The sequence below is a fragment of the Egretta garzetta genome, unplaced genomic scaffold (assembly GCF_000687185.1).
Source record: "Egretta garzetta isolate BGI_Z169 unplaced genomic scaffold, ASM68718v1 scaffold292, whole genome shotgun sequence".
Classification (NCBI taxonomy): Eukaryota; Metazoa; Chordata; class Aves; order Pelecaniformes; family Ardeidae; genus Egretta; species Egretta garzetta.
Window position 1 is genome coordinate 370436 of NW_009258789.1, and position 20700 is coordinate 391135.

Genomic DNA, 20700 nt, shown 5'->3' on the forward strand with positions numbered 1-20700 from the left:
GGCGCGCCTCAGCAGCGGCGCCGCGTGCTCCTGGACTGGCTGAAGCTCCCCTCAGTTTCCCAAACCGGCCAGGACCGGCACGGGGCAGTTCACAGCCTGCTCCCCACAGGACACTGCTCCAGCCCCTGCTGCCCAGGCCCTGGCATTTACACCCACAACACTTACATATGTGGTGTTTTCTGGGGGGTAACTGAAAGAAATAAAAGGTTTCCTAAAGTAAAACATTAGATTATAGCAGCAAAGGGAGAAGTTTGAAAGAGGCGAGGGGACGCAACATGGCTGACACAGAAATAGCATTTCCCCCACTCTTTTCTTGAAACTCTCAGGGAAAGGCAATGATAATTTAGAGCAAATGGAAAGGCCACACTCAAGAGATTAAATTCTAAGTTAACAATTTTACACTTCCCTCCCCACCCCCCTGCATTTCAGCGCCTTGAGTCCTCCTTTAAAATAAACCCCATGTAGCACTACTGTCAGACTAACATCCTGGAGGGAGCCTTGAGAGCCTGCACACGTGGACGCCGAGACCCCGACACATCCATAAATCACATTCAAGACACCAGTCGTTTCACATGTGCTCTCCTGAACCTCTTAAATATGAAATGCACCCACACTGAGCTGATTAAAAGCTCCTGTGAGTTTGAATTCTTCTCCCTGAATAGGTTTCTACACCACAAAAGAACATTTCATACATCATATTTGAAACAGATCAGAGCCTTAAAAGCAACTTTATTCTACTGCCATTACAAAACAGAGCTTTCATTGTCTGCTGCTGAAATGCTTTGAGTCATCTTCTTCCAGTAATAACTAATCTCTCGCGCTGCTTCTTTGTATCTGACAATTCACGGACAGCCCAATTACAGGAGAGGAAAGCGGCATACCAGTTTCAGAAGGTGGGCTCAAACACCCAACTCATGCTAAATGATTTTGTTTTGGAGTATAATTCACTTCAGCAAATGAATTCTGATAATCTACTTTGAGAGCAGACTGTAATAATAAATGGTTAAATTGCAGCAGCTTCGTCTAATAAAGACAGAGCCAAATATGATTACAAAAATCAGGAGACTGAAATAATACAGTATAATTTGAGAAACTTGACAACTATTTATTCTCCATTTAAAATCCACAGCTCACATTTTTGTCCACAGATTTTCATGCCAAATCTGCTTCTTAGTTATTAATATTTCTGTCACTCAAGCAACCCACCATAAAGCCCACTTCACAACACAGGTATGTGTGGGAAAGTCTACCGACATGTGTATCGCTATGCATTTCATACAGACTTAAAATATGGCTGGCACAACATTGGTATCGAGGACTTGTGACTAGTTACCCTCATGAAGATCCAGCCAAATCTGTCCAGGACTACAGGGGAAACAACCCAAGAACACAACAGGAGAAATTTTAAGAATGGCATAATGCCCATGCACACAATTTCAGAGCCAATTTTAAATTTGATCTCTCTCAATTCTCAAGCATTTGATTTCACAGAGTAATAATATGGGCTTTTTTGTGTAATATGTAATCTGAGGGAAGAAACCTTAAAGGGAACTCTTATGAGTGAATCGACAATTAATGTATTTCACTTTCAAGTATCTGCTCAGCATATTGAGCATGTATCTGAACTAATGAGACAGAGGGAACCATTATCTACAATCATAAAAAATTAAATGCAGCTAAGATACATGCCACGTGTTCTTGAAGATAATCAGGAACTTCATATACTGTACTATGTCAAACTACTTACCTGCTAATGGACAGTTGCTGATCATACAAGATATGTCAGAAAATTTCCTCCACACTCTGAAGAATGCTCATGTATAACTAAAAGCTTGCAGGATTTACCTCCTTGGAGCCAGTGGTAAAACTCTGGGTTAAGACCATGTAAGCCTTCTCACAAAATAAGGTAAATCCACAGCATATATTCATGAAAGAAGAGAACAAATTATTAATGTTTGCACATTAACACGGTCAGGGACCTCATTAAAATAACTCTCTTTTCCCTGTTAGCACTGCTCCCTCATACCCAAAGTTTTCTTTTAGGAGTATAGTTGAATAAACAAGAGAGAAATCTAAAAACAATAAAGTTTGTACCTTTTAACTTACATTCCCATTTTTTCCATTATGATTTCCATCATAAACAGGAAAGTGGCTGAATGATCTGATAATTCCCTTTCAGGAAATGCTGTCATCTCTCAGAGTCAGACATATCTAAGACATGCAAATAATTAAGGAAAAAATCCTGCAACTCCTCTGATACAGCATGTGCCATATTTCACAGCAACAAATGTTACAATCTTCAATAAAAGGAAGCCAACAATTCCCTTCAAATCATGAAAGCACTAAGCTTAGTTGTGAATGACTGCATATAGAGTATGTTGTGACACATGCAGGAAGTGTTATGTTTTTATAAGAAGAAAATTCAGGTTCTTCTTGCCAACATGATTTTGATAAGGAAGCAAGTCTTTGCCAAAAAAAAAAAAAAAAAAAAAAGTTTGTTTTCCAAATCCTTATATACCCCTTACCATTCACATATCTGAGCTTCCACTTGTATATACTGGCATACAGCATGACTCAGTTGATCGTCCTCTCTGATAGATAAGGAGCACACAAACCAAGTGTGGGAATAAAGGGGCCACGCTTTATTCATCACACAAGGAAACAGAACCGTAATCTAGAACAAAAAGTATCTGGTGAGAAGGAATAAACTCTTCCTCCCAGCCAAATCCCACAGCAAATCCTTTGATCCACATAAGAACTATGGTAAGCAGAAAGGCTTGATCCCCTTGATCTAAATGCCTGCATCTCAAGTCCACAAACTGACCTGCCTTACCTGTCATCATGTGGCTATGGCTCAGAGTTAACCAGTTGGCTACCATTCTTTTTTAAACTTTTGAGGACTGAATGCTCACAGTCTGCTTCTGCTGGACTTTATCGGCTACTGACACTTCTAGACCCAGAGAAGAAGTAGGTAGGCACCTAGGAAAGTCATGACTTGCTTGACGAGAGTCCCTTTGCTCTCACTAAGGTCCTCAAACCAACTAATGGGAGAGGCAGTAGCAATTCAGCTGGGAGAGGCTCTGGTCCATCTCACCTAGGAAAGAACTGAAAAGAAACTTGCATGGGAAATCCTCTAAGTAAAATAATTTCAGCGAAACATATACTGCAGTTGCAGTGTAAGCTAGCAAACAAGTATTTCCAATTCGCTTTTTATTCCAAAAATTCTAGGATTAGATTATTACAACTCCTACACAGAATAAGCTAAATTTATCACTGTTCCTTAATGTTGTGTTGTATTTTGTGGTGTAATAAAAACAGAACATCATTATTGCGCATTTACTTTTCATTTACTAGAGCTAAGGGTAAAGCTTTCCTTTTCATTTACAAGTCAATAACATCCTAATTTCCATTTTCAAAATTGCATTTTATTTTTCCTGCTATAGTATATTTATAAACCAAGGGGAAAAAAAAAAATATTTAAGCTGGAGTGCAAGGTATCTTCATTTGTAATACTAGATGACCTTGTTACTAGTCAGGAAGAACAGGTGCAAATTCGTAAATTAATCTAGCAAAACTATACATTATCCTCCAAACTATGTTTAATTGGCACATATTGTAACATTAACACATAGCTAATATATAGCAAAATATTCTGTACTAACCACCAAAGGCTTCGTGCCCAGTACAACACTGGAATATCCCACCTGAAAGGTAACGAAGACTGAGCAAATAACTGATACCTGAGGTCTACATACCCAGCACTTTCCTGAGGCCACACATACATAGCGCTTTCTGTCCATCAGCCTCACGTCTCTCTGCACCAGGTTCAGTGCTGTTAATGGTGTTAGGAGACCAGTAGAGGACACATACCCCTGTATCATGCTGACAGTCAAGTCCGTATCAATTGACTGGTTTTGCTAATGGCTGCGAAGATGAAAGGAACAGGTCTTTTTGCAACTCTGTAAGAGACCTATGCAAAGGACATGTTGCTTTGTTTTTAAATAATGACTTGACTACAGCCATACCTACTGCAAGCCTTGATCTGCAGGTAACCAATGAGTTCGTTGTTGTTCATCTGTTCACTTGCAGGTGAACTCACCCACCCAGGAAACATCATCAGACTGGCTTTCAGAAATTCCCCTTCTTTCACAGACAGTATACTACTGAATGGTGGTGATTAACTTCAATTACGCCTCTCATGATTCTGAAATCTCTAGAGAATCTGTTGACTGTTTATTAAAAAAACAAAAACAAAACCACACCACCAGACAGACCCATCCTTTGCTATAGCAATGAAGATCATCTTTGTTTCTGTGGGAATAGCAGAAATCCCATAATGGAGTTCATCTGCAGATACAATCTTGACCTCTGAACAATTGCTTAAAAGCAGAATTCCTTGTAGACATGAAATAGACTCTTGTGTTCAAAGACAAAAAACAGATGGTTAACACATTAATTGACTGGCTAGGAAGAAAGAGCGTACACTGAATGAAGAAATTCTTGTCATACACATACTTCCTATTTGCAGCTCTTCTGTAAACAAATTTAACACCATATATAAGAACATCACATCCACATCTCATCAATACAAGTCACCACCCTTTAACATACAGGCTAGTTTCATTTATTAAAGATTACATCTCCTTTTGGGTCTTTTCTAGTTAGTCCATAGTATAATATTAAAAATATTCTAAATAAAATGAATACCATAGAGAGTTTTACAAAATATTTATTTTGAAAAAATCACTCTGTACAAATTTAACATTCTCAACACCAAAGTTTTATAAAAATGCTAACACAACAGAAAGACAGGTGAAACATTAAACTGATCTTTTCTTAAATTACAAAGAAAAGTATTCATTCTAAGGAAGCTATTGTAATTCTAAACATTAAAAAAAGAGAGAACTTTATAAGATATTACTTTTTTTTATCTATTACGACCAAATACATGTATCAAAGGATGACTTTTTCCATCCTTTTTATAAACCTCCCCCCCAAACACTGTCCACAACTAAACCAAATACTCTAAATGGTTTACACTTTTACTGTACATAGCTTGTGCTCCAAGAAAAGCTAGCACAATTTGATCATTTTCTCAGTGCCTAACAAAAAGTCACCTCTATACACTTGGTACAAAATTCTCTGTACAAACCAATTTCGCTCATGTAAATTTGAAGCAAACTTAAAGGAAGAGTATTCATTTGTACCTTCAATTTGGTATAATGAAGGGACAGTGATTAAGTAAAATTTCACAAAGTAAAATTCAGTAACTGGAAATACTGCCTTTTTTTTTTTTTAACAATTACTATTGTATAAAAAAATTTATATACTGCAGGTTATTAGGAATGACAGACCCTAAATCTAACAGCGCTAGTTTTACAGTCCTCAGAATAAAATAAGATTTTTCTGTACATTATTTAAGCTTCCTCTCTTCATTTTAACCTATTTATGAAAGCTGTTGTTGCATATTAAACAACCTTTCTTAAACCGGAGGAAATGTCCCCTCATAAAGTTAAAAACAGTAAAATTGTCATATTACTGTAAACACGATTAAAATGAAGACTGACAAAATGCAGTGTGACAGGTAAGCCATGGTCTGGAAAGCTTTTTTCACATTTTCTTAACACAATATATGGCTCACACCACAAACAGCAGCAAAAAAAGCTATTGAAAATTTCAAGTTACAGCCAGGGGTGCCAGGCAGGATCCATACGACAGAGATTATCCAAGCTATTTGCAGCTGCTACCAGAGTGTTGACTTTGCTTTCTCCTCCTTCAAACTGAGCAAGATTATGAAGTCGAGTCATGATAGCGGTAACAGCTTTTTGAACTAGTGAAACCAGCTGCTGGCTGTCCATATTTTCGGGTTGCCCAGCTGCTGAGAGTGGAGAGGAAGTATCCTCTTGTGTTTTTTTGTGCCATGCAATTATTTCATCCCGTAGCACAGTTTTTAGGATGCCATCAACCTATATGAGGGAGAAAAATCAGACTATTATATTAAACCGAAGAACCATCAGGGATTATAGAACTGTAACTAGATTTTCATCAATGGCATTTGACACTTTTGGTCCCACATTGATGAGCATGGCTTCCAACTGCCTTTACTATTTCCTCTCAAGGTGTTCCTTTTCATAAAAAGCTTTCATTATGAAAACACAACACAATGACTCCTACAGAAATGAAAATTCACATAAACTAACACATACATTAAGATCTTCATACACAGTCATGTATATTCTATTTTTAAATGACTCCACTAATTTTATGACTTTTCCCACACACGTGCACACATACACAGAAGTCTTGTGCAAAGATTAAGAGTGCTTCGCAAAGCCGGCGGGTTTCTGCACAATGATTACATTCTCAGGGAATACCATTTTCTGCCAAATGGGGAAAGAACACTGATAGCAACATACTACATGCATATATAATATATATAAGTATATGCATATGTATATATAGGCCAGTTCTATCCTTGGATGAAAAAGAAATGCCTGCAACAAATAGTCTCCTGTTTTTTCTCATCGCTGAGTGGAGCTACTGACGTTAATCTGTCAACTCCAACAGCCTTGAGCTTCTAAAACAAACTTTTAGGTATCCAGTCTGAGTCAAATTCACTGTTTGCACATAAGAAATAAAACATTTCATAGCACGTATAGGTATTAGACCAACATATACAAACACATATTAAGTATATTTCATGGACACTGTAAAAAAGATAAATGCAGAAAATGTTAAAAGCATTCCTCCTAATTCTAAAACAGATAATCTAAAGCAATAATCTTCACATTCCTGAACTGAGCAGGGCACCCATTGCTCCAAAAAGAGCAATGATCTTCAAGAAATCATGGAAATCATAGAATATTTGAACTTGGAAGGGACCCATAAGGATAATTGAGTACAACTCCCTGCTCCTTGCAGGACTACCTAAAACTAAATCATGACTAAGAGTGTCATCCAGATGCTCCTTGAACTCTGACAGGCCTGGTGCCATGACCATTTCCCTAAGTCTGTTCTAGTGACCGACTCCCCTCTCTGTGAAGAACATTTCCCTAATGTCCAGTCTGAACTTCCCTGGACACAGATTCATTCCGTTTCCTCGTGTCCTATCGCTGATCACTAGAGAGAGGAGATGAGCACCTCTCCTTCTGCGACCCACCTTGAGGAAGCTGTAGACTGCAATGAGGTCACCCCTCAGCCTTCTCTTCTCCAGAGTGAACAAATCAAATTACCTCAGCTGCTTCTCATAAGTCTTGCCCTCAAGACCTTCCACCATCTTGGTTGCCCTCCTCTGCACACACTCTAATAGTTCGATGTCCTTCTTACAGTGAGGCACCCAAAACTGCACACAGCACTCAAGGTGGGGCCGCACTAAATTGATGTGGCAAGTCTAATTGGGCATACATCATTCAGATGTTGAAATTACAGGCTATGTCTGCAAATTCATTTGCATGTATAGACATGGCTTTGTAAGGTAAGATGATGAATTATTTAAAAAATATTCTAACACAGCCTTCTGTATTCTAGATAAAGAAAAAAAATCACTTTAGGATATTTTCCATCTTGTAAAAAGTAACTAGCTCACACCAGAGCTACAGTACATTCTGTGCAATGTCATTCTGGTGCAAATTACTTGCATAAGTGCAAGATGCCTCATTTTTGGAAAGCATTAGAATTTAAAAGGAAGTTAGACAATCTCTTTAGAAAACTACACATTGCTAAGAGCTAGAATCCATCAAAGTAACCGTATATCTTTAGCACTCTATTCTGCTAACAAAGGGCTAAGACACATTTCTATACACAGATTATTATGAAGATTCTAAATGATGTTGCATTTGTCATTTTACTATTTACCACTGCCAGAATTTGTAAGGATTTATGAGGCTAGAGCACTGAAACAATCAGCCTGAATTAACACGTTTGGACAAAAAATTAAATTAAGGACAGAATTACACCTATCTTCCTCAAATTCTTTCCAAAAAGGCAGATTGCAAACATTTCAGCTGGCCTTTGTGATGAACTTCAGCTTAAAAACAAACACGGACTGTTCAGTTTCTACCTTAATCAAGAAAGTGCTGTTTAGTTTATAAATTGTCACACACAACACACCTGCAAATGACCTTTCAAAAGGCATACAAACCTTAAAGTTTGGCTGTGCAAAGCAGCGAGCTACTGCAATCATAGATGCAGTCAGTGGACCAGACACCCCGATGGTGGTAAGAAATTCAGAAATGTTTGGTGTAAGCCGGAACGGAACCGGACGATTGGCATCCAAATCTCCAGTAGCATCGTTAATGTCAAAGCGAAAGTAAGCTACATTTAGCTTGCCAGTATCCTGGATTTAAAAGCAAGATGCACAAAAGTAATTAAAGGAACAGATTTCATTAATGAAATGAAAAGAAGATGGATTTTTGTTTACTGTTAATACTCAGAGTACAAATAGTACTCCAATAGCTTTTCACATTTTCAAACAGGTTTTGAGCAAAAAAATTAAAGGCATGCACAAAGTCAGGTATGTACTTCTCTCAAAATGTGTGTCCAAACCCCATACACATTATTGTAATATCAAACTTAAGGAACAGATTCTTCCATAGCATGGTCTATAAGGAGCCATGCAGACAGACAGATCTCTGTTCTCTATACATCTCCCCTCTGGGTAAGCGTTCTCAACGCAGCGGTCCACTCTGGGTAAGCATCTGAATGCTTATCTAGAGGGATTAAAGAATCTTAATTGCTATACAGAGTATTGCCCTCCATGCGTTAAAATGGCATTAAAAAACTTTAATATATACCACCTTTGCCTTACTAAGGAGGCAAGCCTCATTTTAAATGTTGGGTTAAGACAGAAAAATAACTATTAATAAGAGTTGCAGCTTGACATGATAGCAAAGCTTAAAAAAGAACACTATTTGAAAAAGGGTATTCCCCTTTAAGAAAATAAAGGTCTACATTTTATTTTTTTTAAATCTGATTGACACAGAGATATATTCACATTTCAGACATATCAGTCATTTTACATGAACAGTTCAAATACCTAAGAACAATTTTACAGACAAAGTTCTAAATTCTCACCACAGAAGGTAGAGTTGCTGTCCATGGGGACTGCAGTTTAAATTACTACCTACATGATGTGCAATCACATATAAATGAAAAGCCTACTGAAATGCACTGTTAATTATATGTGTCGAATTACCGTTTTGACTCATTTCAAAAGTATAGTCCAAATTTCCATTTGATCAAAGATGACAGCACACATCTAGAACAAACTAAAGCATACCTGGGCAATCTGCAGCATTTCAGGGTTGAGTCTATTTAAATGAAAGATGAATTCTGCAAAGCCAATTAGGGCTAACTGAATAGTGAACATCTTTCGAAAAGTCCAGTAATCTGTCGCATTGGGGAATGTATGTAAAGCCCACTCCTTAAGCATACTGCGCGGCACCATGTTACTCTGTACTTCTTTAAGTATATCTCGGAGAACCTACACATGAAAATTATTAGTCAAAAGAGATCGTTTTTAGTATACTTATTAGCAACAGACAAATATTCCAAAAGCAACTACCGAACTTCTCTCAGCCACTGTACCCCATTTTAGGAAAAACATCCTGAACTTAGATGCTTTCAATCCAACATTGTTTCCTGACTTCTTCGTCAAAACACACAAAATATTTTGTTAGTCCACCCTCTGCACAGCTAGAAAATATTCTTTACCTGAAAAGACTAAAATTTTAATAAAACCATATTAGCATGAGAACTGCAAAAAGGCATGTATCAAAAAACCTGAGACCGAGAAGTTATATAACCTGATTTGAAGTATCTTCTATTCAAGACTTTCAAGAAAATCAGACGTGAGTTACAGAGACATTCAACTCAGGATGCTGCACTTCCTTATGGGAAACGAACAGAATATACTTCACTATTTTCAAGCTTCAGTGTGAGCAGCAATAAAATAAAATCCTTTATTTTAAGCATAATGGCAAGATTTGAAATTATACACAGGACCTACAAAGCATGCAACCTAAATATGTCTCTCTGCATGGGTTCTTCATATACAGGGTAAAAGGTAAAGAATTTTTACTACACAAGGTAGGGAAAAACACTGGGTAAAGTAATTTGTAAAATGTACTATTACAGCAAAATTACCTCAAAAATACGAAAAGATAAAAGCTGAGAGCTGTATTCAAACGCTTCTTGTAAGTGAACACTGTGCAACACTTTTTTCCCTAAATGTAAACATTTGTAATCTACCAAAATATTTAATTACTGTAGCATATACTAACCTAATTAATTAGAAAAAGAAATAAAGTTAGGATCTGTTCTATTACACCAGAAAGCATGATAGTCATCCTGACTTCAATTAAATGGCTGTTAAAGAGTTTTATAACCTGAAGGAAAAATTCTCAAAATAGAAACAGATGTTACGTAACACTTCATTTTATTTTGTAACAAAGAGAGCCTGAAAAGATAGTTTCTCGAAACGATGTCTGTGATACATGTATACTGTGGATTTTCTAATAGCTATATTTGAAATGGGACTGGCATTTTATGTAAGAATTTACATTAACTTTAAGATAAAAAAAACCAACCACAAAATAACCTTAATTTATCAGAACTGGATTTTTGATGGAGGTTACAGACAGAGGGAGCTTTGTTCTTTCTGAGTACTATAATTTATTAGAGTGAGATTACTCAACCGTTTCTATTTGACTTAGATGAAATGAATCCACTGGCAATTTTAGGAGATGTATTAGAAGAACATGGGGAAGCCTGCATCACATACCATGCTGTAACTGCTTATGTAAACTAGGAATGCTGTTTCCCATGTTATCAATTAATTATTTTCAAAGCACTATAAAAAAGGGCCAAAAAGCAATCAACACCTTGTCTGTTTTCAGTTGCAGTTACTCAAAACAACCTAGAGTAAAACAAATACAGCTTTTTTTAAGTTTTCCAAGATAATCTAAAATACAAAAGACATATAAGAGTTTCCAAGAATATATTAAGCAAAACCAAAATAACGTCTGTCTTACATCTAATGCAAGGTGAAGAGTTGGGGTGGGCAGGGGATCAGACACAGTATAGCAGAGTTCTCATGAAAAGCCCTTGATTAAAATTCATTATATATTCTAATACCTGATGGCTAGCTTGAGTCCCGCGTGCTTGGACCGTTGCCAGCCTGTCATAGTAACGAGAAATAGGGTTGTCATGCTCAATGCCTTTCTTGGCACAGCGTTGCTTGAAAAAAAGGAAAGAGAAGAGGGATTGTCTTCAACCAAACGCATCTGCGGAGAAACTGCTACAACACGGGGGACTAGGAGTAGTTTGAGAAGGGGAGGGAAAAGGGGGACAGAGACAGCAAAACCAAATGAAACAGTTAATCCATAACCCAAATACTGAGAGAAGAATTATCATGCAAGTATTGGCCCTTAAAACACGACTGTGATAATCAACTGAAGTGTATCAAGAGAAAATTTTTATTACTACACTCATAACTAATTCACAAGCTCAGTTAAAAAGAAACTATGGTATATTTTTTTTATCTTAACAGAAATATCAACTAATTGAGTACTCGTTATTCTTCCTGCTCTTCTTTACCTGCAGAGAAGAGGGTAATACTTTGTTCAGATGCAAATGGGTTCGTAATATCTGATTACATGACACTAGCGTTATGTCAATAGAAATGACTCTGAGGAACAAAATGCTAAGCTCAATAGGGTATTCAATGTGATTCAGGAAAACTGGAGGAAAAAAAAATCTGAACATAGTTGAGGAATACATGCTTAAATGACACTATTTGAAAAATAACATAAGACAGCAAAATATTCAGTAATAAGAAAACTTAAGCCACTGAGCTTTTCCTTGACTAACAGCAAACTTGTAAAAACCCTTTTTGCAGTTTCATGGTGCTCAACAGATATATCGTCCTACTGAGCCTTATGTGCATCCCCACCTCCTTAGAGACAGACAAGGCCTCTTCCATAGCTAGCTCTTCCAGTGACACTGTTTATACTGGTTGACAGTGATGTCCAGTTACCACCAAAACTGTTCTCTCATCATTTCCTTCGGAAGCTGTAATATTTAACCTCAGAAATATAGGGAACAGTTGCTTAAATGCATTTAAATGGTTTGATGTAATTTCTTCAATCTTAAAGAAGAAAATGCATTCTGCAGAAGAGGTGTTAATGAGCTATTTCTTCTGGTCTGCTTCCATTAACCTCTAGCAGCAGAGAAATGAATGTTCTTTAAGTTCTTTCAAAAAGTATCAAACCACAAGGTACTGAATTATTTCCAAAACCACTGTATTTAAAAACAGTTCTTTGCAGAAAAACATGTTACTTTACTAATCATGCTATATAAAGGATATATTTTTGTATCAGTATCCTTGTTCCACTTGACTGGAGGTTGGCAAATGTGATGCCCATTTACAAGAAGGGCTGGAGGGAGGATCCAGGGAACTATAGGCCTGTCAGCCTGACCTTGGTGCTAGGGAAGATCATGGAGCAGGTCACCTTGAGTGCCATCACACAGCACATCCAGGACAACCAGAAGATCAGGTCCAGTCAACTTGGGTTTATGAACGGCAGATCCTTTCAAGTCTTTATCTACTGCATTTCTGGTTTTTTGGCCTCTGAGTGACCCAAAATTGTCTTCACATATGTACAGATAATATATTTAATTTTGTTATAAATTTAATTATTTTGTTATAAAAAATCCTTTGGCATGTACATTTTGGTCTTTTTAAAGTTAGAACTCAAATGTGCATTTCTAGCTCTCTAAGTGCAACTTGCATCATCTGGCCACCTAACCTCATGACAGCGACTTCATGTCAACAGATTCTATTAGCCCAAAAAGGAGGGCTGATGAAACCACACTTTTTTAAAACCAAATTTCAGCACTTTTTTAAAAGGACAACAGCAAAGTAGTAGCTTTGTCTTAGTGTCTTTGATTAAAGCTTCCCTTATCTGTAATATATTTCCTGCTCACCAACCAAGGGTTATTAGAATTGACTAATGCAATGTACAGAACTCATTTATATGAAGCTAGTGATTCATTGACCTTCTGAAATTAAATGTATTTATACATTGATATGAAGTAGCTACACAGCTGTAAGCTGGAACTTGCCAATAGCTTTAGTATCTGGAAAACACAAGAGTTTAACTATTTTAAAGCATTTACATTAGTATTTGAATCACAAGCAGATCATGTTGCCAGGCAAGACTCTGATATTCCGTTCCTCATTTCATGAATGAATTATTTATAATCAACACATGACAACAACCAAGATACGCAAGGAAAGAGAAAGAATTAAGACTGTGTGTTCATCCTTCATTCACTGTTTCTGTTTTGAAATGCCTAAATATGTAACCTTTTTATTACATATGTTGGCAATTTATACACATAAATCATACTGGAACCCTCCTTAACTCTCCTCATTAAGGCCTCCCTGCCATTATGTTTGCTAATTCTATAATGTTTAAGCATTGCCAGGTGGTGCTGTTGGCAAAGTGCACTCTCCAAAGCAAGTAACCATTTATGGTACACTCAACACAAGTCCTGCATCCAATATCTAGATTATGAATGGATTTTATCTGGCAACAACTAACCAGTCAGTATATATTCCTGAAAGCAAACATCACCATGGATATAAAAATTACTTAAAAAATTACAAAGATATGTTCTCACATCAGAGAATTCAGAAACTATCAAATTCAAAGCTCTAAAAAAAAATTTCTTTCTTCTTCTGTGTTATGTAGAAGGGATAAAAGAAATTCAATATTCATATATTGCAACTTGGGAAGAAAAAGGTTTATTCTGTCCCTCCCCAACTGTCTTCAAATGCTTGTTCTGAAGTACATGTATCTATTTCCACAGCAACAGATCCAATGGGCATGTCTCTGCCTTGTATATGTTATTCACAGCTGTACTTTACATCATAAATGATGTGTGTAAGCTCTTCTAAAGACACCCTATATCACATGCAATCAACTTGACTTCTTCAGGGGGGTGCTACAATGCAAGAAAAGACTAATCAGCTAGACAGATGTGAAATTTACCTTCTGAATATTCAAAAACTTCAGTGTCTGTGATTAGTTGCTGTAAAAAACTTTAGCAATTACAATCTTCGAATGTAACATATATTTAAAAATAATATAAAAACTCTCTTTTCAGTACCTGTAAAAAACAAATGCCTTTTTGTGGTTTCCTTCCTTTTCTCTAAGCAGGGGTTTAAAAGGCGAAGAAGTTGCAATACCCGCTCTTCTCTACGAGACTCTGTCAAGCAAGCATCATTCATTACCAGATACGGGTAAATCTTTCCATTATGACCTCGGATATAGAGTCTTCTAGCTGCAGTATTGTGTTTCTGAACTATCTCCACTCTGGGCATAAACCTATCAGGAAGAAAGGGATATGAAAGCATCTGAGGTAATCTCCTCTGATATTAAAACATGATGATAAAAAAACCCAAACCCAACACCCCAACAACAACAAAAAATCCAACAAAAAAAGATAAAGAAATAAAGCAGTGCACCTGTATTGCAAGGTACAATTCTATCATCCAGCTGACCCATGGTCTTTATTTTGTAGTCAAAAAGCTCTTCCATTTGATTTTATTTGTTTTTGAGGAAACACAGTTCTTGGGCAGAATTAATCATTAGTTCAGACCTTTATCACTATTTTGAAGAACAGTACCTCTATTGACTATAAAAGAAGAACTAATCTCAACTTATATCAACATAAAAGAAAACCAAATATACTCTTCATATAAGAGTACAGTTGCTTAGTGAGGCAACGTAAAATTACCAGAAGATAAAATGAAAAAATAACAGTGTTATACCAAAGTATGACTCCATATGTGTAGTTTAAATAGATGAAATGTACACGACATCTACTTTTACAGAGTGGACAGATGGAGAAGTTTCTCATTTTCTTCTCCATTTTCAGAATTACAACTACCAGAGGGTATTTTTAGATTACCTTGCTATCTTGATGTAGTAATGTGTTGGCTTTGGCATAAGGAATTCTCCAGGTATCTCTACTTCTGCAGTTTGAGCTGAAAAATTACTTAGAAAGCGGCACTTTTCCTCTATGAGGAAGAACTTTGGAAGCTGTTTAGTTTTCGCCTCCAGAATTTTGATCCATTTCTTCAGTTTAGAGATAAGATTGTGAAGTTTCATTGACCCTGGCACGCTGAAGTCAAAGTCTAAAAGGTAAAAGAAAATATATACATCCTCAGCATCTCAAATTCTATTCAGGGTATTTAACTATTAAGTGTCTGAAGTTTGCATTTTCAAAGAGGTTCTTCCAGCCACATACCCTGACATAAAATACTTTAAGGAGTACCACATATAGCAGACATACCTGTTATGTACAAAAGCATCACGCTGGTCTCAAATACTATAGTAAAATGGAAAGCTACTACAATCAGCAACTTACACAAAAAAAGGCAAGCATACTACCAAGCAAGTCCAGCAGAGAAACATGGCTACCTATGAACCCTAAACACAGAGGAGAACTCACAGGTTCAGACAAACACAGAAGAGACACAAGAATCATTAAGGAAGAGTCACAGCATAACTGGTATAGGATCATAAAACAGCAATAGCACAACAACAGCAGATGCTGGAGGAGAACAAATCATACAATTCAATAGTGCAAACTGAACACGCACATAGAGCTGTGTTGCCTTTAAAAGGCAGGCTCTGTTAATATTTAACCTCCACAGCAGATTTTTTACTAATATCATATATGACCTGTCAGGATCTGTTATCTCTTTTCCATACACAAATCTAAAATATTCTCTATTATTTAGTAAATAATGAGCTTCCCAAGATTTTCCTGTTTTACAGTCATGCAAAAGTTAGAAAAACATACTGTGAAAATTTTAAATACTATTACAGTATCTAACTGTCTATATACTGCAACCAGATAGACTGCATAGAAAGAAAGCAGTAATAAACCAATTGATTAGATCAGATCATTTAGTGAAAGAGGTAAAGTAAGCTTATTTTACAGTCTAGCACTATAATTTTTTGTCCATTTCATTAAAAATGATTTATTTATTTAAAATCAGTGGAGACTTTAAAAGGGATGCAAGAGCCTCAACTGAGGATACAATGTAGAAACTGTGAGCAATTGCAGGACAAGTACTAAAACTGCTATTACTATTATTCTGCTATTCTGAGCTGCAAGAAAATTCTCTTTATGCTTTCCTGGCTTAGATAACAATTGCATGCCACCACAGGAAGAACAGATATGACAGCCTAAGCAAAAATGACAATATTATGCAAACAGCCTGCTCTTCGCTTTGCAATGTAACAGTATTGCAGCATGGAACTATCTCCTCTAGCCCACATGCAAGTGATGAAGAACTTTCTCAAGGTCAATACATGGTCTTCAATACACTGTGCAGATAATTCTGTAAAAGAAATCACTGCAATATCAACCACTTTCTCGGCCAACACCAACGCCATCTCAATACTGCTTTCACTACAGTTTCAGAATACAGCAAATAAACAAAGAAGGAAATAAATGTGTTTGAATTTCCCAAAAGAGGGAAAATAAATAAACCACATACACAAAGGAAATTATGGTCTAGCACTTCAGTACCACAACAGAGACTAAACACAGTCAGAGAAGAAGATAAACCGCTCTCTCTGTAAACCTCTGTAAACCTCATTAGTTACTGCATCCCAAATTGTGCAAGTTAACTAACAAACTTGAATTTTTAAAAAGCATTTCTGTAACAGAGTCTAAAAGATAGTATTTTAAGTTCAACATGTTACAAGTGAAAAAGCAACAGCAAGAAAGAAACAGAGAATGTAGATTCAGTATTTCTGAGATTTACAGCTAAAGCAGAACAAACAGAATCTTCATTATGATTCAATACAAAAGAAAATTAACACAGTCTCAAAAAGGAGTTTGATTCTTACTGCAGAATCTATGTTTCAGTATGTTACATACACATAGTATTTTCCTAAGCTGACAAAAAACAAAACCCAAAACACAACAATCCTGAGTGCTGCTCAGAGGGGAGACTAATTTTACCACATAAATATGCTACAAGCATCCATCTGCAAGTATGCTAATAGTGAATCAAGGATATGCACACAGCTATTACTGCCTATAAAAGTTGTTCTCAACCACAATTAAAACCACTGAAAACTCTGATTATCCACAAGACTTATTCCTACAAACAAGGTTGGAAGATTTGTTCTCTTAGCCAGGAAAGTTCATATAATTCTATACATACACTGTTGTTCTCCAAGTTCTCTTCTTTACACGTACAGGATTATATTACCAAATAAAATAATATAACCTAGGATTCCTTTCATTTTGCTATTCTGTTACTTAAACAAAATATCAGAGAACACATAAGCCAACACATTGCATTGTGTATCCGCAATGTAGTGATATACTAAAAGCTCTCAGTGAAAGCCTTAAGCCGAAAAGCCCAAAACAGAGGAAAAAACCAGCACATACAAAATCCTTTCCACTTCTCTAAGAAAAAAGTCTATAATGAAAAATACAGTTTCGTATTTATGGATGTTAGAAATTAGTATAACTCTAATATTCCCTTTTCTTTTTCTACATAGTATGGGCAGTGCATCTATTGCACGATCACTGTAAAACACTCTTATTACAATCCCAAGCCTACCCTCTAGTGAGCAGTGGGAGTAAATCATTTCATGAAGAGTGACAAAATTACTGAATCATTAATCTGCTGAATCCCTGAAGTGCAGGAAAGCATCCCCAAATTGCAAAGAGTTTTTGTACTAATGTGAATCACTAAGGTAGTAAAAATATGCATCAATACATTTCCTTACAAAAAAAAGTCATTCGGTTCACCATGAGAATAGTTATAGTTTGTTGAAATGCCTATTTTAGGATTTTTGTTGTTGTTTTCTTTCCCAGTGGCAGATGGGAAAAACAGAGAGTTCAATTACTCATTTTGCTCATGTCACAGAGAGCCCATCTGAAAAGAAAAATCACTTCAGCTGGAAGAAAGGGAAATAAAAGACCAGACATTATTTGTGTACAAAGTCTCTCTGCTTTGCAGACATCTTAATCTAGATAAATAGTATTTTTGTTTCAAACAAATCCACTTTTTCAGTACTTACTACTGAACTTACTAACACATACTGGTTTATCCCCTCATCTTTAATGGAGATATTCACAGAAGACCGTGATACAGACTGCAATTGAAGATGCTTGCTCTCTGTTCTCAATGCTACTAAAGATTTTACAGTGTGATGTAAGTATTCCAAACACGCACATTCATTCAAAGTCTTGAATGACTCAAAAACTTCTACCTGATTCCATCCAACCCAGCATCATCAGCAAGTTCTTGCCACTCTCAATGAAAGGACAAAGAGGGGGCACAGTGAGACAGACCTAAGAAATCCTGATGTTTCTTAACACAACTAGATAAGGCTTAATACTTTTTCAGTGAGGGCTGTGCCATCACTTTTCATGAAGCAACACAAAAAAAGAATACATGTGAGTTAGAAAAATTAGAGTACCAAGCCCCGTCCCCCCAAAACCCTTGACCTACAGAACGTTAGATTAACATAACATTAAAAAACAAAGAAAACACTTCCAAACTAAGACTTGACTTAAAAATGCCAGCAGAAAATAGTTCTAATCAGTTAAAAGTAACAGACGATTAATGCTTTTAGAGCAACCAATAGTTCACTTGCAAGATTTTAAAGATTATTCTGACCATAGACAAAGTCTGACTACATTTAAAGTTCACAACTCAAGGATCTTCAACTAAAGAGCCAGGACACCCATCATGTAAGATGCCACTTAGGACTGAAATATAAGCTTAGCTTCACAGAGCAGTTAAAGTTCTTTATACATATGATACTGAATAAGATTCTCCAAGAGAGAAGAGCCGTCTTGCTACTGAAGTTATTATTCAGACATGTATATACTCTGTACTTTCTCAAAGGTTCTTTTTAATCTCACAAGAACTTTTGGAAAGCACCAATAAACATGAAAAATCTCAGTGACAGGTAAGCAGAAATATGAAGCAGGACTTCTGGTTTATCACTCAGCTCCAGAGAACCAAGGCTGAAAAGACCAGACCAAGGTCAAATATGATGCTAACTCCAATCTCTTGATCTGGATTTTCTGGATAACATTCTGTAATCTAAAACATTGAATGGAAGTAAAGAATAGACCTACCCAAGTGATGCTATGCTCACTCTCGAGAAAAAAAAACACAAACAAAAAAATCCTTAAAAAAGCTGAAAATTAATAATTCCCCTGGCCCTCTCCCCTTGACTTCAGAGAAACAGTAGGACTTCAAGAAGCTTCCTTCTGATTACAGAGTTTCCATTAGCGGTAGAGAATTCATTGTGCTTTCAAGAAAATTATCTTGCCCTTTAAGGGTGTATTTTGGAATTTTCCATTCATATTCAGCTTCAGTAGAGAGATGGTTGCAGAAAGAAGCATGATCCAAACTCTAAACTATCATCTGCCCACAAAAGAACAATTGAGGCAGTTTTTCTCCTCCTTTCGCTGCTGAGAGAGCTCTCAAAGGGAGCATTTCTCAGCATTTGCCTGTTCTTTGATGTCAAAGGTTTAGCAGAAAAGGAGAAAAGGAACAAAGAACAGATGGTCAAAGAACTACGCATTTGAAGTTCCAGGAAAAAAAAAATTCAAAGAAAAATTTGGTTTTAAAATATATGTTAGAATGGAAAAAGATGACCTATCAAAGCTCTGATGGTCCAGATGGCTGCAGACAAAGCATTTAGAATGTAAGAAATGGTGTGAGAGTCCCCGGTGGCTCCAAACAGGCATCAAGATGCAACTCAGGCATTGGTGGAAGAGATTATGCAACCAAACATAGTTGAAAGTGTCTATAAAACATAGCTGTCAACATTAATCTGGAAATAACTGAAGAAAAGAGTTTACTCCAAGACAGCTCCTCAGCTTGGATACTTTTGAAATGGAAGGCAACCACTGTAATTATCTGTCCATCATCTAAATGCAACTGGTACTGAGAACCAGAAAAACAAACATGAACGTTCTAGTGTGACAAAAGGACACAGTAGGCATGGCTTACAAATGGTTTCTCATAATGTTAAAAAAGCCTTTGCTATCTTTAGTACAGTAATTACAATCCTATTCATTTATGTATGTTTTACTGTTATTGCAAAATGAATAAAAAAATCATTTTCTGCATAATGAATTAAATTAAAAAAATGCGAAGTATATCAATCAGTTTCACCTCTTTTCCCACAATTCATTTGTGAATTAAAACACTGAATTTATTAGATTAAAATAAAATCAAATCTTGTACTAAGCAAAATTATTTTAATCCTGTAGACATTCATGTTTAACCATACTTGAAAAATAAACCATGAACTCTTCAACAAAAAAATACAGAAAGTGATTACTTATTATCAAACTTCAGTTTACTAAAGCACACTTTGCATTTTATGACTTTACATGATTTTTATGTCCAGGCCTAGGTTGTTGTTCTTTGTTTTATATGTTGTTCCATATAATTCTTTATAAATTATATGATTAGATAGCAAACCTGAAAACCTTAAATGCCATTTATATTTCATAAAAGCATGCAAAAAATATACAACAGCATATAAAAATTGAAAATACTCTCCATTTTTTATCTGAACTAAAAAACTGTTGTGCCTCAAAAAGGACATCATGCAATATATAGCACTCATGATA

At 36.2% G+C, this 20700-nt stretch overlaps 1 protein-coding gene across 1 annotated transcript in view; it reads right to left on the bottom strand.

Moving 5' to 3' along the window:
* Positions 1–4946: 4946 nt before the first annotated feature.
* The window catches only part of LOC104135847 (transformation/transcription domain associated protein), a 98918-nt gene continuing 83164 nt past the window's right edge, over positions 4947–20700 (bottom strand). Inside the window, 7 exon segments of the mRNA XM_035889237.1 lie at positions 4947–5966; positions 8141–8335; positions 9278–9481; positions 11134–11246; positions 11249–11311; positions 14173–14390; positions 14977–15202. Coding sequence (XP_035745130.1) covers positions 5682–5966; positions 8141–8335; positions 9278–9481; positions 11134–11246; positions 11249–11311; positions 14173–14390; positions 14977–15202 — 1304 coding nt within the window. The 3' untranslated portion in view covers positions 4947–5681.